The following is a 16,526-nucleotide window of genomic DNA, read 5'->3' on the forward strand; positions in this document are numbered from 1 at the left end:
AAAGCAAATGTCAGTTAGGCCTTGGGCCTAAAAAGGGAAAATATCTTACTAGAACAGACACAGGTCAACATGCACACACTACCAGAATTTCTTAGGAAAATGAGGGACATCATTTAAAAACTGCCTTATAACTCTGACATCATAGACACTGAGAGTGGAAAGGATGAGTAAGAACTAGCCTCATTTACAAATGGGGACCTGAGGCTTAGAGAGAGGAACTGACTTATTTTACACAACCTGTTAATTGCAGAGCTAGGAGGAGAATCCATTTCTCTTGGCACAACTCAGTTTTACTTCCAGTGCAAATGCCAAAAGAAGATTAATTTTAAGCAAAATACCAACTCCCTTATTTTATTCTCAAAGAATGTGACTTGTAGGAATCTTATCAGGATACCAGGGTACTTAGAGAAAAATTCATAATGTGACTATGTACGTGACCACATCTGACATGTACATATGTATTTGGAAGCATAAACAGTTAAATGACAAATTCTAACTGCTTATTTTAAAGGCATATTGGGAGAAAAATCAACGCAGGAAGGAAAGGAAAGGAAAGGATGCAAAAGGTGAAAAGCTGATACTATACTACTTCTTCCTGAAAAAATTAGAACAGTATTTACCCTAGATGATTGGGGAACAATGTGTCTATCATAAGATACATTATGTTTAACCTGATATGGCATCTGGTAACTGGGACAAGGGTGGGAAATATTGACATAGCCCTTCATAATTTACAAAGCCCTTGAATGCACAGGCCATTCACTACTCACAAAACCCTATATAGTAAATAGAGAATGTATTCCTATCATCCATGAGGAACACGAAGTTCAGAGACAAAACAACTGAATCCATGCTTTCCAGCATGGCAGAGCTGGAACTGGAATTCTAGTTTTCTAAATCTAAATGCTGAGTCCAAGAATTGCAGTTGTAAATCATTCTCAATGAAACAACAAAAATCTGCCAGGGTCTGTCAATTTACTATGTAACCAGAGAAAGACACTTCTCTAAGTTAGGGTTTCCTCCTCCAGAAAATGAAGACATTAGACCAGCGTCCATTGTTGACAAGAACAGAGCCTTAAGGGCAGACAGCTGTAGAGATGAAAGAAAGGAGGAAGAAGGTGCTGCTTACAAAACATTCGGCTGACAAGTAGCTTTGAAAGTTCTCAAAGTGTGATCCCAAAGACAGCACCATTTGGGCCTTGTTGGAAATAAAAATTCTTGAGACTCACTGGAAAAATTAAGGGGGTGGAGTCCAGCAATCTGTGCTTAACAAGCCCTCCAGGGCATTCTGAAGAACAGTAACTCGACCATAGTTCTACATGCTTTAGTCTCTGTGCAGTTCAGAGATATAATGAGAATAAATTACACCAAGAGTCCAATGATAGGCTTATTAAATTGTGACAAGTTCATAAGTCATGATTTTTGTTTTTAAAGTGAACCTTGCTCAATTACAAGAGGGATTATGGTGTAATGCACAGAAACAGATGTTGATGATTCATGAATATGTCAGATGAAAGGACCGGACTGGTTATTGCTCTAGTTTTGGCTTTCGAGTCTGTGCATTAGAAGCCATGGAAATAACTGAAAGGACTGGACAAAGGTTCAGGGACAGCAATATACTGCTTTTCAAATATTCCTAAACTCTACGAGGTAGGTTCCAAATCATCTTAAACACTATGAATTTGGGCTCAAATTCTCTTACAAAAAACATGTACTTGGTCTTTCAGTTTGCAGAAACTTCCCTCGGGTTGTATATAATGACTTCCATCAACTTTAACCCAATCCTAAAAACAAAAAAACAAAAAAACAAACAAACAAAAAAAACTTCTATAGTGAAATAATAAAAAGACAGAAAGGAAAATCAATACAATTTTTTCTGTTATACAGGGCAAAAGCCATGGCAACTCAAAGCGAGAATCACCATAAGAAATCATCTCAAGTCCAATTTACAGATATTGAAAAAGACCCAGAGAGAGGTAGCAACTATCTACTAGACATCCTGGCCAATCATGGAAATTCTGGACTTCTGATGACATCTTAAATAATTGTTTCCAGAGGTCTAAGTTGTTTCACGTTTTTGTTTTTAAGAAATGACGTATTCTTTGCAAGGTTGAGGAAATATCCTCCTTCTGCTTGACCCTCAGAGCATCTCACGTATAACCCTTCCCAGTATCAACCAGAGTTCTATTGATATTCACAAAGACCATCTTCCAGGGTCACTGCAGATTCTTGTCAGTAATAATCCTAATAAATCACACATCTGTACTAGCTATCATGGCAAACTGCACAAAGCCATTATTGAGGCTGAGTAGTTTGTCGTAGAAACAGAAATAGTCAATTTAAGGACCTGGAATAGAATCAAGGTCTTTTGTTTTTCTTTCCAAATTTCATATCAGGGAACAGAAAACTCCAAGCCCTGTAACCAAGAATGAGAGTACCATGAAATACTAGCATCATTCAAATCAATTTTTCCCATCTGTTGCCTGAATTCCTTTCCCAGAATTTTTGCCAAAATTCATTTGATAATGATGATGGTGGTGAGAACGACAGTGATCACAGTGCTACGTGCAAGATAGTGTATTCACACATTAGACATCCACCCATTACTTCATGTGGTCCTCATGTCAACTCTGAGAGATGTTATTGACTCAGATTCATAACTCAGGTTTAGAGAATTTTAAAAAATGCACTTTGTAAATGCCAAAGGATCATTTCAAATGTCCCCAAGGAAGGTGAACTTGCCATCCTCTAAGGTGGTCTAACTTTAACTACCCCCCCCCCCATTAGACAGGCATTGTCCTTATGTTGCATTGCTGACTGCTTTTCTCAGCTTCTAAACAGTGATCCTTGTTCTGCTCTCTAGAGCTGCACAGAAATGTCACCCTACTTGCAGAGATTCCCATCTGAGTAAAAATAGGAGGAGCAAACAACATCCATGATATCCAGGCAAAATTCTACTACCTCTTCTTCTTGAAACAATATCCTGAAAGTGCTTCTTTCTCAGGATGAATACTCTGCTATAATTGTCAGTCTGTGTTCTCCCAATAGATGGTGAGCTTATTTAAAGCAGGAGCCCTGCACAATTTTGTATGTGTATTCCAGGCATACTGTTCAACACAGAGCTTTTTTTAAAAAAATATTTTGAATTGAGATATAACTCACATACCAAAAAATCCACTTTAAAAATGTAAAATCAGTGGTTCTTAACATATTCAAGGACTGTGAAATCAATATTATTGCCTAATTCCAGGATATTTTAATCATTCTCAAAATAACTCCTGTTCGTAGCAGTAGTCACTCCCTATTCTCTCCTCCACCCAGCCACCGGTAACCCATCTCTGTGTCTATAGATTTGCCTATCCATATAAATGGAATCATAGGATAGGAGGTCTTTTGTGTCTGACTTCCTTCCTATAGTGTAACACTTTCAAGGTCCATCCATGTTATAGCATGTATCAGTGTTCCAATCCATTTTATGGCTCAAAAATACTCAATTTCAATGATATGCTACTTCTTATTTATCCATTCATCAACTGGTGGATACTTAAGTTATTTCCACTTTCAGGCTACTATGAATAATGCTGCCATGTACATTCATGTACAGGTTTTTGTGTTGATATATGTTTGAAGTATCTTGGATATAAAAGAAATAGAATTTCTTGGTCTTCTGATAACTCTATGTTTAATCTTTCAAGGAACTGCTAGACTTTTTCTAAAGTGGTGCACTGTCTTACAATCAACCAGCAATATATGGTAGTTCCTTGCCAAAATGTGTTACTATCGATGTTTTTGATTACAACCATCTTAGTATGTTATAAAGTGGTATCTCATTGCGGCCTCATCTGATCATTTCCCAAATGAATAATGACATCAAGTATCTTTTCCTATGTGTGCTAGCCTCTTCTGTATCTTTAGAGAAATATCTACACAGATCCCCTGTTCATTTTTTAATTGGATTATCTTTTTCTTGAGTTTTAAGAATCTTGATACAGGGGTGCCTGGGTGGCTCAGTGGGTTAAGCCACTGCCTTCGGCTCAGGTCATGATCTCGGGGTCCTGGGATCGAGTACCACATCAGGCTCTCTGCTCAGTGGAGAGCCTGCTTCCCTTCCTCTCTCTCTGCCTGCCTCTCTTGTGATTTCTCTCTGTCAAATAAATAAATAAAATCTTAAAAAAAAAAAATCTTGATACAGGGCATATCAGAAATATGATTTGCAAATGTATTTTCCCAGTCCATGGGCTGTTTTTTTACCTTCTTGATGGGTGTCACCTCAAGTACACAAGTGTTTACTTTTTTGGTAAGGATTGATTGATTTATTTATTTATTTATTTATTTATTTTAGAGAAGAGAGAAAGGGGGAGACAGCAAGAGAGAGTGTAAGTGGGAAGGGCAGAGGGAGACAGAATCTCAAGCAGACTCCACACTGAGTGTGGAGAGAACACAGGGCTTGATCCCAGGACCTTGAGATCATGACCTGAGCTGAAAACAAGAGTCAGGAACTTAAGGAACTGAGTCACCCCATGTGCCCCCAAGTGTTTACTTTTGAAGAAGTCCAATGTATCTGTTTTTTTTTCCTTGCCTTGTACTTTTGGTGTTACCAATTCAAGGTCATGAAGATCACGCCTATGTTTTCTCAAATAATTTTATAACTTTAGCTCTTATATTTATGACTTTGATCCAATGTAAGTTAATTTTTTTGTATGATCTGGGATAGAAGTCCAACTTCAATTTTTTGCATGTAGCTATTCAGTTGTTCTAACAGCATATGTTGAAAAACTATTTGTTCCCCATTGAATGTCTTGGCATCCCTGTTGAAAATCAGTCATAAATGTAAAGGTTGATTTCTAGACTCTCAGTTCCATCCTGTTGAGCTCCATGTATCCTTAGGCTAGTACTACATTGCTTGAGTCCTATAGTTTTGTAATAGGTTTTGAAATTGGGAACTGTGAGTCTTCTACTGGTTTTTTCCCTCCCAAGGCTGTTGTGGCTATTCTTGATCCCTTCAATTTTCATATGAATTTTAGAATTTGCTTGTCAAACAAGAAAGCTGGAATTCTGATAGGGATTGCGTTGAGTCTGTGCAACAATTAGGGAAGCACAGTATCTTAACAATATTAAGTCTTCCAAACAATGAACACAGGAAGCCTCTCCATTCACTCAGGCTTTCTTTAACATGTCTCAACACCCCAAGAGAAATTTTATGTTCACTTCAGTGGTCAATCAACAAAAGAAAAAAATGAACAAATGAGTGAACAAACCAATCAATAAGTAAGAGAGAGAAAATCCAACCAGCTCTTGGAAAATCATACGCAATGGCCACCATCTTCTTGAATCCCATTTCCCGGCTCATAAAGCCACCCTTTATGAGTCCCAGTTTTCAAGATATAGCTTGGTCTTTTTCTCAGATCTTCAGCAGTAAGTCCTGCTGTTTCTTTCTCTTTCACCCTTCTGATGACAGTACTAGATAGTACTGTGACAGTACTATTATAGACAGTACTAGATAGTACATAGTACTAGATAGTACACAGACAGTACTGTGATAGACAGTACTAGAGGAGTGATGGTCTGAATGACACATCTCTGTTCACACCTTCCTTCAGACGGTATTTCAGGAAACTTGTTCTAACACAGCTGCAAGCAGACCACCCTAATTCTCCCTCTTGTTACTCCTCTTGCTATTTGTGAGGTCTGATCTCAAGTGACTGTAAAAACATACTTGCCAATAAACAAAGTTAAACATCATTAACTTTTAGCTATGCTAGGTTGGCTGATGAGAAAAGGAGCCCTAAAATTAATATTACATAGAATATTATGTCATCCAGGATGCTGTTAATAAAAACTGTTTCCTGACTTTGACTACTTGGGTAAGGATCAATTTAACATAAGTTGGCCATTTGGGAAATAAAACATCACTCTGTGTAGGTTGGGTGGTAGAGAGAGCCAAGAAGATTCCTTATTGCTAAGGAGCTTAGCACATCTCACAGCATCTAGGAAGCAGCATTTTCCAGTAATTTCATGTAAGTAGTACAATATCAAGATGAAATTAGGAAAAGTTTAAGACACTCCACAAATGATTCAGGTAACGGCCTCATGCATATGACTACTAGTCCTTCAAGCTTTCTGAAAGACCACATTTCTTAAAAGAGACAAATATTCTATCTCTTTAGCCCACTTTAAATTTTATATTTTATTTATACCAGCAAATATGTTACTTTAATGGAGCTATTTTTGCCATCAATATAAGCAAAGAATCCATTTAGAATTAAATGATTTCTTTTTGCAAAGTCTTAAGTTTACATATTTTGAAGGATGCTTATGGGCACACATATGTACAGACATACAGAACTTATTTGCATTTAAAAAGCATGAATTAGATTTAGGAAAAGTCATTGGTTTTGAAATGGCTTATCACTGGCATTTATTGATGACATTTCAAATATTGGTCAGGAGGTATCAGAAACAATGTGGTAAAGAAAGGAGAAGATGAATCATAGCAACCCAAAAGAATCATATGATAATTTTGCACTTTTTTTTTAAATTTCCTGAATAAAGGAAATATCTATCACTTCATTATTCAGGTAACTTTCATGTCCTATCACTGAATTCAAAGAATATATCACATTGATCTTTGTATTAGGAAACACTGAGTAATACAATGATTTTCTCCTTTCAGCCATTCTAAAGAGGATACAGAAAATAACTTGATGTTTATTTTTTTATCCCATCCCAATAATAAGAGGATGGTATTGTATTGAATTATAACCTAAGACAGTATCATCTTCTCAATCAAGTGTACTGCCTTCAAGTGTTAAAGGGCAATCCAAGGTTATTCCGGCTGAATCAGCAGCCATCATGAAACTGTCCTTAACAAAACCCATTGGCCTCAGTTCTACTTATTTTGTATTGACGCAAATACATGCCCACTATGTAAAAATCAGAAAACAAAGAGTACCTTTGCTACGCACTAGTCTGACGTCAAATCTAGACTGCATTCTCTGCCAGACCTCTAGGGTGTGGATACTTACACCATTACTGGGCTTGATGACAATATTTACTCATTTAGTCCGTAAATATGAATTTGTCTGCCTCTTGTGTGCCAGAAAACAAAAGATAATCATGTCTCAAGGACTTCACAGTCTGGTATCTATCACAATTGTTTCTTTGCTGTTCAAGCGTAAGGCATTACACACTTAGATCTTGTCTCTGAGGTATACCTGTGAGTGCCGTTGTAAGGCGTCTTACTTTACCTTTAAGCAATGTGTGGCTCCGTACAGCAAAACATAATCCAATTCCCTTCTATGGCCTTTAACTCTGATATGACAGCATCACTGAGGAGCACATTTGGGTGAGGGCCCAGGGACCAAAACAGGGAAATGAATTCCAAAATTTACCAGTGGCCCTTTCTGTATTACTAATGAAGTCTACCTGCTGATTCATAGAAGTATGTGCCCAATTGGTATTTTTCATTTCAATAAAACTCTAGGTTAGAATTGTATAAGGAAATATGCATGCTCAAATTAAGAAACACAACACACTATGGTTCCTAATTAATAGATTCCCTGAAAGGCAATGCATGACTTCCCTGGTAGTTTTTCCACGGTGTGAAAAGAACCTTAACAGTTACAGTCCAATGTGGTACTTTGTGTGGAGGACAGACCAGTTACTCACCCTGACAAGTGGTGATACGTGGGATTGGTAATTAACCACCTCCAATCTTCTGTGTAAAGGGACCGTCATTATTATCATTATACTTTAGTTTGGCTATGAAGCATATAAAGGAAATGGGTATCAAAATGGACAAAACGATGACCATATCTTACCTGAGGTATGCCTTTTTCTCTTAAAACTCAATATTCTTATGTACTTGCCACAGTAAAGTCTAATCATCTTAACTAAAAAATATGGCAGGATTTGTTATTATTTTCTTTTTAAATTGGAAAAAAAAAAAAAAAAAAAGGTGGGCAGGGAGACCATGGGGTTTCAGACCAAGGCTACTTGCAAAATAGATACTTAAACAGTGGGAGAGGAGGAAAGAAATGGGGAAACCAGTCCTGACAAGAAAGCTCTTTAATTTTGCAAATGCAATGTGTGCTTCTGCGTGGAAACAGAGTTAATCATTTCCACTAAGATGTTGTTGGAAAATGGGAAAAAATCCACAGCCAGCTTTGTGTGTTTCTTTTTAAACCAAGGCCTGGATTGAGAGATTCGGTGTAATGTAAGACAATCAACTCTGAGCCAAGGACTCATCCAGGCCTGGCAAAGAAATCAATTATAGGCTACTCTAGGGACCATGGCCAAAGCACCAGAGATGACCCCCCACCCACCCCAGGCTCTAGCAGGCCTGGCTTCTCCATGGTATTCAACAGCAGTGACCTGCTGCGCTCCCTCTCCCATCACTGCTAAGACCTACCCTACACCAAATGCCAGGAGCACATTCTTACACTGGGACAGGTGAAATGGGCATTTTTGTGCCAAAGTTTTGTAGAGGTGCAATCCAAGGTATATTTTCAGCCCAAATTTCCACTCTGAAAATGTTACATTTTCATGGCACTCAAAACAAAGATTAAAAGCTAACTTTATTAATAAATTATTCATCACATATGACACAAACAGAAGCATCACCTTCTAAAAAAAGGGGGGGGAGGAGGTATAAATGTTATTGAGATGCAATTATATACAATCTAAAAATTAATTGCCCGTCATTAAACTCTTGGCATGCAGGTCTGAGTCAGCTAACCACTCGTCCACCCCCATCGCGTTGTTATTTAACTGCTGAAGTTTTCTAGCAGGTACAGACTAATTCAAAATAAACCAGAGCTTCTCAACGCAGACAGTGCAAGGAATAAGATCTGTGTTTCTTCTCAAGCGGTGTTTTCAGACATTTTATTTTATTGTACTTTGACTCGTTTCATATATATATATATATATATATATGATTTCTACAGTGTTTCAACTTTCCATATAGCTCTCAAAGAAAGCTATTAGTAAAGAGACACTACAGATCTAGAGACAACTTGGGTGTTACTTTTCCTTAGCAAATCACAGCATGCTCCTAAGTTTTTCCCGGGACAATATAGGAAAAGGAAGACAACACTGCCCACACCTATTCCCTTTCTCAAACAGCCTAAGACCCAGCTCCTATCTCGGTTCTCAAGGAGCTCAGCAAGGACCCAACAAGGTCCCAGCATGCAGCGATAAACCACATCCCACTAGAGTAGCTCCGTGGCTCAGCATCTGTCCCTCGGTGGCCTACATGTTTGAGTTTCACCGAATAATATGAAATATGAAAAGTTTAATTACTAATTAATTTCCCCTGCAGCTGCTCATGGCTTTTGCAAGCTGGAACAGGGTGTGCAAGAGAATAGAAGATCCATGGCACCACCAGATTCCACCCTGATTACACCGTCCCAAGCCCTCAGGGCCATAGAAATTCCTAATAAAAAGCCTTCCATACAACAAGCACACACCTGAAATACTTTCTCAGTTGGCCTCACAGATTATTGCTCTATGAAAAGAACTCAGTGTGGGAGCTCAGGGATTGCAATTAAAGATGTGTCCACGTGACCAAACAGTGTGCATGTTCTCCGTTTCCAAATAGACTAAGAAGTTACAGTCATTTTTAAATGCCTTAAATTAGGAAGATAAATATGTCATTTATAGGGTAAACAGCATGCAGAAATGATGAGCTCCAAATTTTCAAAGACCCAAAGCTTTAAAGCAAGCTCCAGACACAAGCTAACAATCCCAAAGCAAAATGGGAAAAAAATCACGTCAACAGTCAGTTGCTTTGAGCCAAAACCTTATTTCTTGTAGCTCTAGAACAATACTCTATCTCTGCAAAAGAGAAGTCATTGTAGGCACCATGTCCATCTTAGAAACAAAGGAAAGGAAGCTAAGCCCGGTGATGTGCTAGTTCCCACAAATGAAGGTCTTCCTAGAGAGGTGAGCACATGGAATGGAGAAGACAGTAGTCTTCTGTCCAGCAAATTCAGTCTAAGCTCTCAAACTATGCCCAGGCCTATCCTTATCCCCCAAATCTCTCCAAGACTTTCATACTAACAAAAATGAGGATAGTGAAATCCCATTTGATCAATTCAAAATCGACTTAATTGAAAAATTACTAAATCCCCAGGAACTATGAACTATTAACATAAAATACCTGAAAGTTCTTTCAGGTCCCCTAAGGACCAGCTCTAGCACTACCCAACTCCTTGTGTGAAGAACAGGCAGCTTTGTACTAGGAATGAGAAGAACAGCACTCTAGCTCCGCCTCTGCTCAGAGAAGGGGGATAAAAGTTCATGATCTATCGCTTGTCTTCTAAGGAATTGTCCGAATTGCACAGCTGCACTTCCACCAAGAAATGATGCTCGGTGGGTGAGGTCTAGATATATACTACGCACGATGCTATATGGTCATCAATTTTCTGTCTACCTTTGAGGTATGTTCTTTATCTCCTCCTTCTTATGTTTCCAAGACATATTTTTAGGGAAAGTACCACAAAAGAGAGACACTGTGGAATAAACTAATTGGGATGCTAAAAAGAACAAAACTGTCCCTTGGCTGTTGTTATCATCCACAGAGAACCATTATAGCATGGTTCAGGAAAAAGAGAATCATTCATCTTGCCTCTAACTGAGCCTCATTGAACAATATTCTTTCCTTCTCTAGGGAAAAGCTTTCCTTCTGCAAAGTAAGTGTTGGGCTACATGACCTCAAGAACTCACTTAAGCTCTATGATCACACTGGGTCTGTGATTCACCCCATAACCACCCCTGACCTGCTCACATCTATTCTTCTAAAACTATTTCCTATTACATACATTATAAAATGATTAGAAATTTTAGTTTCAAACACTGAGGTAGTTTCATTGCATAACTCTGTGCGGTATCACAAATGTATATTTTTATATTATAAAATTTATTTTAAAAATTACCCCCAATCCCACTGTAGCCAGAAGTTGCTATGGCTATCTCCCCCAAACCCCTGCCCCACCACACACACTGTCCATTCCTCCTCTTCCTATGAGTCCTTGGGCATGAAGAGGAAAACCTAGGTATTAAGTGCCAGTGATTTCCTCATCTACCATTCCCCTTTGAATTCCACATATCCTATATGTCACAAAGGACCTAAGTCATTCCTCAAACAAGGCATTCACTTTCAACATTCCTTGAATTCCTCATTCCTATTTTTCTGGTACCTTTAAACCTATATCCTCCCCATGATGTATGTAGCCAAGTAAAAGCAATGTTCTGTAAAGCCTGCCCTAACACTTCCCTGGAAAGGTATAAAGTATAATGCTGATATTCCTGTTTTTGATTTTTCAACAATTTCAACATCTGGTGAGTCACATGATAATTTCAAGTAGCACAGGGAAATGCTTCTTTGGTGTACCTTTGAATTGTTTATGGGCTTGTCTCTTCTGCAAGACTAGGAATTACTCTAGAGTAAGGACATGTTGATGCTGATCTTTATATTTCCAATGCCTAGTGCACAGTGGGATCTCAGTCAATGTTAGGTGAGTGAACAGATATGTAGAATTAAGTCAAATTTCCCAAAATTAAAAAATGGATAAATAAACACACAGAACTAAAGTTGGGAAATCTGAGAGCACGAAGAAGTACCTTGGGAAAAGGAGGAAAATATCCCATAAAATATATTCTTAAAAGCTCAGGCATTTTTTTTAAATTTCTTTTCAGCATAACAGAATTCATTGTTTATGCACCACATCCAGTGCTCCATGCAATACATGCCCTCCCTATTACCCACCACCTGGCTCAGGCATTTTTAAAAGTTATAGAGCTCCTTTGGACCTCTCTGTCTACAAATACTTCACATATATCATCATTTTTTCTTAGATCCGTTAGTCAACGCAGCCTAACAAAGGTGATTCAGAGGTGGGCTTGGGTAAGCATACAACACATGCTTAAATAATGAGAAACCATGGACCTACTAGCCTACTTTAAGTACTCGGATGACTCAACAGATTCTGTAATTTGCTTTGTATCAAAAATGGAAACATCAAAGTTGGGCATTAACAGTCTACATTTCTAGGACTTTCCAAGTACCTTTTAATTACAACACAACACCATCTCCCGCAAGCATCATCTCTTGACACATAATTTTTTTTATATATTTTAAGTGTGTGATTATTGTTCTCACAGCCCATAATTATGTTAACCAATAAATACTAACACATCTAATTCAGTTCCACCAGAGTGAAGGTAATTCAGAAGAATGAGATGAATCTCCCAATTAACCCTTACTTTCCTGAGTCTGAATAATTAAAAAAAAGTTAGAAAGGATCACTCTTTACATTCTGAATGGAATAAGCATATTGAAACTAGATTTTCTCCTAATCCTCAACTTCTTCTATTTAAGGGTCACCATTATTAGCTTCTTTAACCTTCTAAATGTTTTATTTTTTTATGAGAAGCCATACTTAAGGGATACTGTTACTCATATGATTAATTTCATAGTTTTGTCATTGGCTAAAACAGAACACAACAAAACAAAACAAACATTAAACACAAAACCAAAACAAAACAAAACAAAAAAGTCCTGGTATCCTCAATCTTGTTCTAGAACTTATAACCAAACACACACAAAAGTCAAGGTCCCGCTGGGCCCACACTATCGTCATATGTCCTGGGACATGTCACTTACCTGCCACATCTTTTGTTTCCTCAGCCACCAACTAAGCACACCCTCTGTGTCTTAGAGTTGAGGCATCTGTATCTTACTCAAGCGAGAACATATGTGAAAGCGCTTTACAAACAGTAAAGTACTGTCCAAACATCAGGGATTATGAGTTTGCGTGCACAGTAATATAGCTCAAACAAAAAGGTAGCTGCTAACTAACCCATTAAAATGCAGCGATTTATGGGAGGCATGCATAGACATAGTCTGAAAGAATGAAACCTACTTTAAGCAAAAACCTCTAAGCAAAACATCCCCAGTATATACCAGGATAGAAGAATTTAGGAGATAAAAAACAACAACACAATCAAGACTAAAGAAAAGCCCTATTACAGAAAGGTAGGTCGGTACAGTGGGGAATAGAGGTATTTGAGCACAAGACAAGTGAGTCCCTCTGTAAAGTCCGTGGCTGTAAAGTCTGTGGTCTCACTATTCCGAGAAACTCGACTTGAGGTATGTGTTGGGTGGAATAGGAAAAACGTTTAACACCAAACGATGGCCAGGGGCGACGAAGGAAACAAGGCTTGTTGAAGAATCATTCTCAGACTTGGGCTCATCCTCCTGGATCTTTCCAGAGTTGGTCTCATTTCTATGTTTTTGCTTTTGTTTTTTTCTAGAATGAATTTTAAATGTCCCCCTGTTTGAGAACCTTCATATATTCCCCATTATCTTTAGAAACAACAGGCCAGGGGCGCCTGGGTGGCTCAGTGGGTTAAAAGCCTCTGCCTTTGGCTCAGGTCATTGATGGAGCCCCGTATCGGGCTCTCTGCTCACCAGGGAGCCTGCTTCCTCCTCTCTCTCTGCCTGCCTCTCTGCCTACTTGTGATCTCTGTCTGTCAAATAAATAAATAAAATCTTAAAAAAAAAAAAAAGAAACAACAGGCCAGAATATCAATCCAGCCTTCAACCGTGTCCACAGGCTCTCAACCGGGAAACTTCTGGTCCTAGAGCCCACCTTTAGTGGCGCCCTCTGCAGCCACCCAGTCGCTTGCAGTGCCCTGAAGTCACCTGGACCTTCCTGCTTTCCAGCTCAAGCTGTTCTCCCTTCTGGCCCCAACAGGGCACCCTGTAGCTGAATATGCAGATTCTCTGATAAACCTTCTCAGAGTCTGCCACGTTCATAGGCTTCTACCATATCTGCCAGAGTAGGACTTCTAAAGTCACGGGCCCTTGGAAGACGGCAGCTTGGTTCTTTTTCCTCCCTTTCCCTGACTCACTTTCCTTCTCCCAAGTTCCCTCAAAAGCCCAGAGTGCCTGCTCCACTCCTGCTGCTCAGGGCACGTTAACAGAAATGAAATGCTCTTCCACCACTGAGAGACCTGCTAGAGCCAAAACAGCTGAGGAACCACCAGGCTCCGGTGTTTTGCCTTGTGCCCCACAGGGCGGACAGCCCCATGATGTGTCTAGAGAAGTTAATGGGAATATGTCTAATGAGGAAAGGACTGCCATCTTCTGTGTGGAAATGACTGACAGGGGAGAGACCAGATCGGCCTTTAGCTCGTGAAAGAATCCCTGTGAATACAGGAGCTGTTGTCCAAGAAGCAGAGCGAGCTTCAGAGTGCCGTAAACACTGTCACGTACCAAGCAAACATTACACGGGTCAACAGTGACGACAGTGCCAGTCCCATGTTTGCACCTAGAGCTCTGCTCACTGGCTTCTGACGACTCAGAAGCCCTTGAAGAAATCTACCATGGCCGTCTCGAGACCCAAGAGAGACACAATGACCCACACCAGTGGAAGATCAGCTTCTGTGATATAGGTAGTAAACTGAGGAGCCGAGAAATAGCCGAGGCCCAAAGTGAGCAAAGAAATGCACAGAAGAGGTAATGACAAGGCTCCATTTGCACTGAAAATACATATTCTAATTGCTATGACTAATTCTGGTGAGATGGAGGAGAAATATGTATTTCCAAAGTGTCGATGCCAGTAGAAGCCATTCACAACCTTTGGAAAGAAAAGTAAGTGGTCATGCTCCTCAATGTAGAAATCCCACCCTGAGGAGTCTGCGACAGGGAAAGAACTCCAGAGAAAATGGACATGAACATGTCCCTCAGAGCATTACTTACAAGACCCCCCCCCCAAAATAGAAGCCACCTCAAAACCCAACACAAAGGGTTTCTTTACGGAAGACAGAGCCCTCACCGTAACTTGAACCAAGCCATGCTAAACCGTATCTGTGAACACTATACCAACATATAACAAAATAGCCCTCCTAGGGAAAGCCAGAAAGAGGACAGAGCAATAAAAGAAGAGAAGGTGTAATTTTCACAACATTTTTGTGTAATGTTCTTGCGTTCCTTTAAAAAAAATCTTGTAAATTCAATTGAAGAAGTTTCTGTCAATGAACATACATTGATACTTAAAAAAAAAAAAAAGACAAGGTAGAATACTAATTCTGAGAAGATCACACAGGAATGGAAGGGCAACAAGACGCAGCCTGTTGTCTCAGGTTGTTGTGGACTCTGGGTGGCCTGCAGTGCAGACTCGTTTACAGAAGGCTCTTACCTGTGGGGGCCGAGGCTTGTAGGGGGAGCTGCACTCAAGGTCAGCCAAGATGCTAGTCAGCGAGTCTATCTCAGCATCCAGGCTCGAACGCCTCTCCTCAAGGGTCTTGCCTCCAGGATTTCCCTGCTGGAAGCAACAGAGACACGTTACCCAAAAAACATCTCCAGCATCTATGGGTATCAGTCTGCGTGCAAATCTCTTGAATTACAGTGTGGCTTTGTCCAAGCTTTTTTTGCACTTCATTTATTTTAGCTTTTACAAAATCTGAAGTAGAATTATCCTGTTTTGACAAATAAGAAAACTGGAAGATATGAAGTGATTTGCAAAATCACACCCATTAGAGGCTTGTGTGTGTGTGTGTGTGTGTGTGTGTGAGTTTATAAGTAAAAGGAAATAAATATGTCTCTACCCCCGTGCTGAAGGAGCAGATTCAACTGGGGTGGGGGGATATTTGTATTCTTTGTATTCAGAAGCCATCACACAGATTGACAGCGTTTGAGTGGGAGCAGGACAGGGCACAGGCGGGAGACTGATGGCCTAGGAAGAGGAATCGGCTAAGTGTGGATATTAGATGTGTCTGTGAGAGAGACACGGTGCATTCCAAGCAATGCACTTTCAAAGGGCCCTAGAAGGGGTCTGCTCAGATTTCTGGCCAAGGGGCTGCAGAGGAAGCATGTGGCGGTGGTCACTGATTATGCAGCTGGAGATCTATGGACCTCACCCATCAATACCTCGTGTTATCCCAAGTACCGGTCTCCACCTGCACTCAGAAGCCCAGAAGGTGAGTAGAGGGCAAGACGCTGTCACAAGGGCATTCCCAGGAATCCTGGACAGGCTTGGGGAAAACAAGCAAACAGTCTGCCTAGAGCTTAAGGCAAGGAAACAAAAACTGAGACGGTCCTTATATTTGGAAGCAGGGTGAGTTAAAATAATATTTTAAGGTGACAAAGTGTACCGATTGTGGACTGTATTGAGAGTGTCTCTTAGGACTCCATGAAGAAACCAAAGTGGTGGGTGCCTGGGAGTCTCAGTTGGTTAAACATCTGCCTTCAGCTCAGGTTATGATCCCAGGATCCTGGAATCGGGTCCCAGATCAGGCTCCTTGCTCGGCAGGGAGCCTGCTTCGCAGTCTGCCTGCCATTCCCCCTGCTTGGGTGCATGCTCCCACTCTCTCTCTCTCTGACAAATAAAATAAAATCTGTATATTTTTAAAAAAAAAGGAAAGAAAGAAAGAAACCAAAGCGTATCTATAGCAAGACCCAATCAAAATGAAATGATGGGAAATTGCTATAATCTAATCAACTCTATTGAACTGTCTAAGGC

General features: G+C 39.8%; 1 protein-coding gene across 20 annotated transcripts in view; it reads right to left on the reverse strand.

The window, feature by feature from the left end:
- The window catches only part of LOC123940120 (LIM domain containing preferred translocation partner in lipoma), a 660,801-nt gene that overhangs the window by 326,233 nt on the left and 318,042 nt on the right, over positions 1 to 16,526 (reverse strand). For 18 of the 20 annotated variants that reach the window (XM_046002568.1, XM_046002572.1, XM_046002583.1 and 15 more), the window contains one exon: positions 15,204 to 15,329. In XM_046002568.1, coding sequence (XP_045858524.1) covers positions 15,204 to 15,329 — 126 coding nt within the window. The remainder of the gene's footprint in view (positions 1 to 15,203; positions 15,330 to 16,526) is intronic. The other 2 variants (XM_046002569.1, XM_046002588.1) reach the window with 1 other exon arrangement.

This window comes from Meles meles, chromosome 4 (assembly GCF_922984935.1).
Source record: "Meles meles chromosome 4, mMelMel3.1 paternal haplotype, whole genome shotgun sequence".
NCBI classification, from domain to species: domain Eukaryota; kingdom Metazoa; phylum Chordata; class Mammalia; order Carnivora; family Mustelidae; genus Meles; species Meles meles.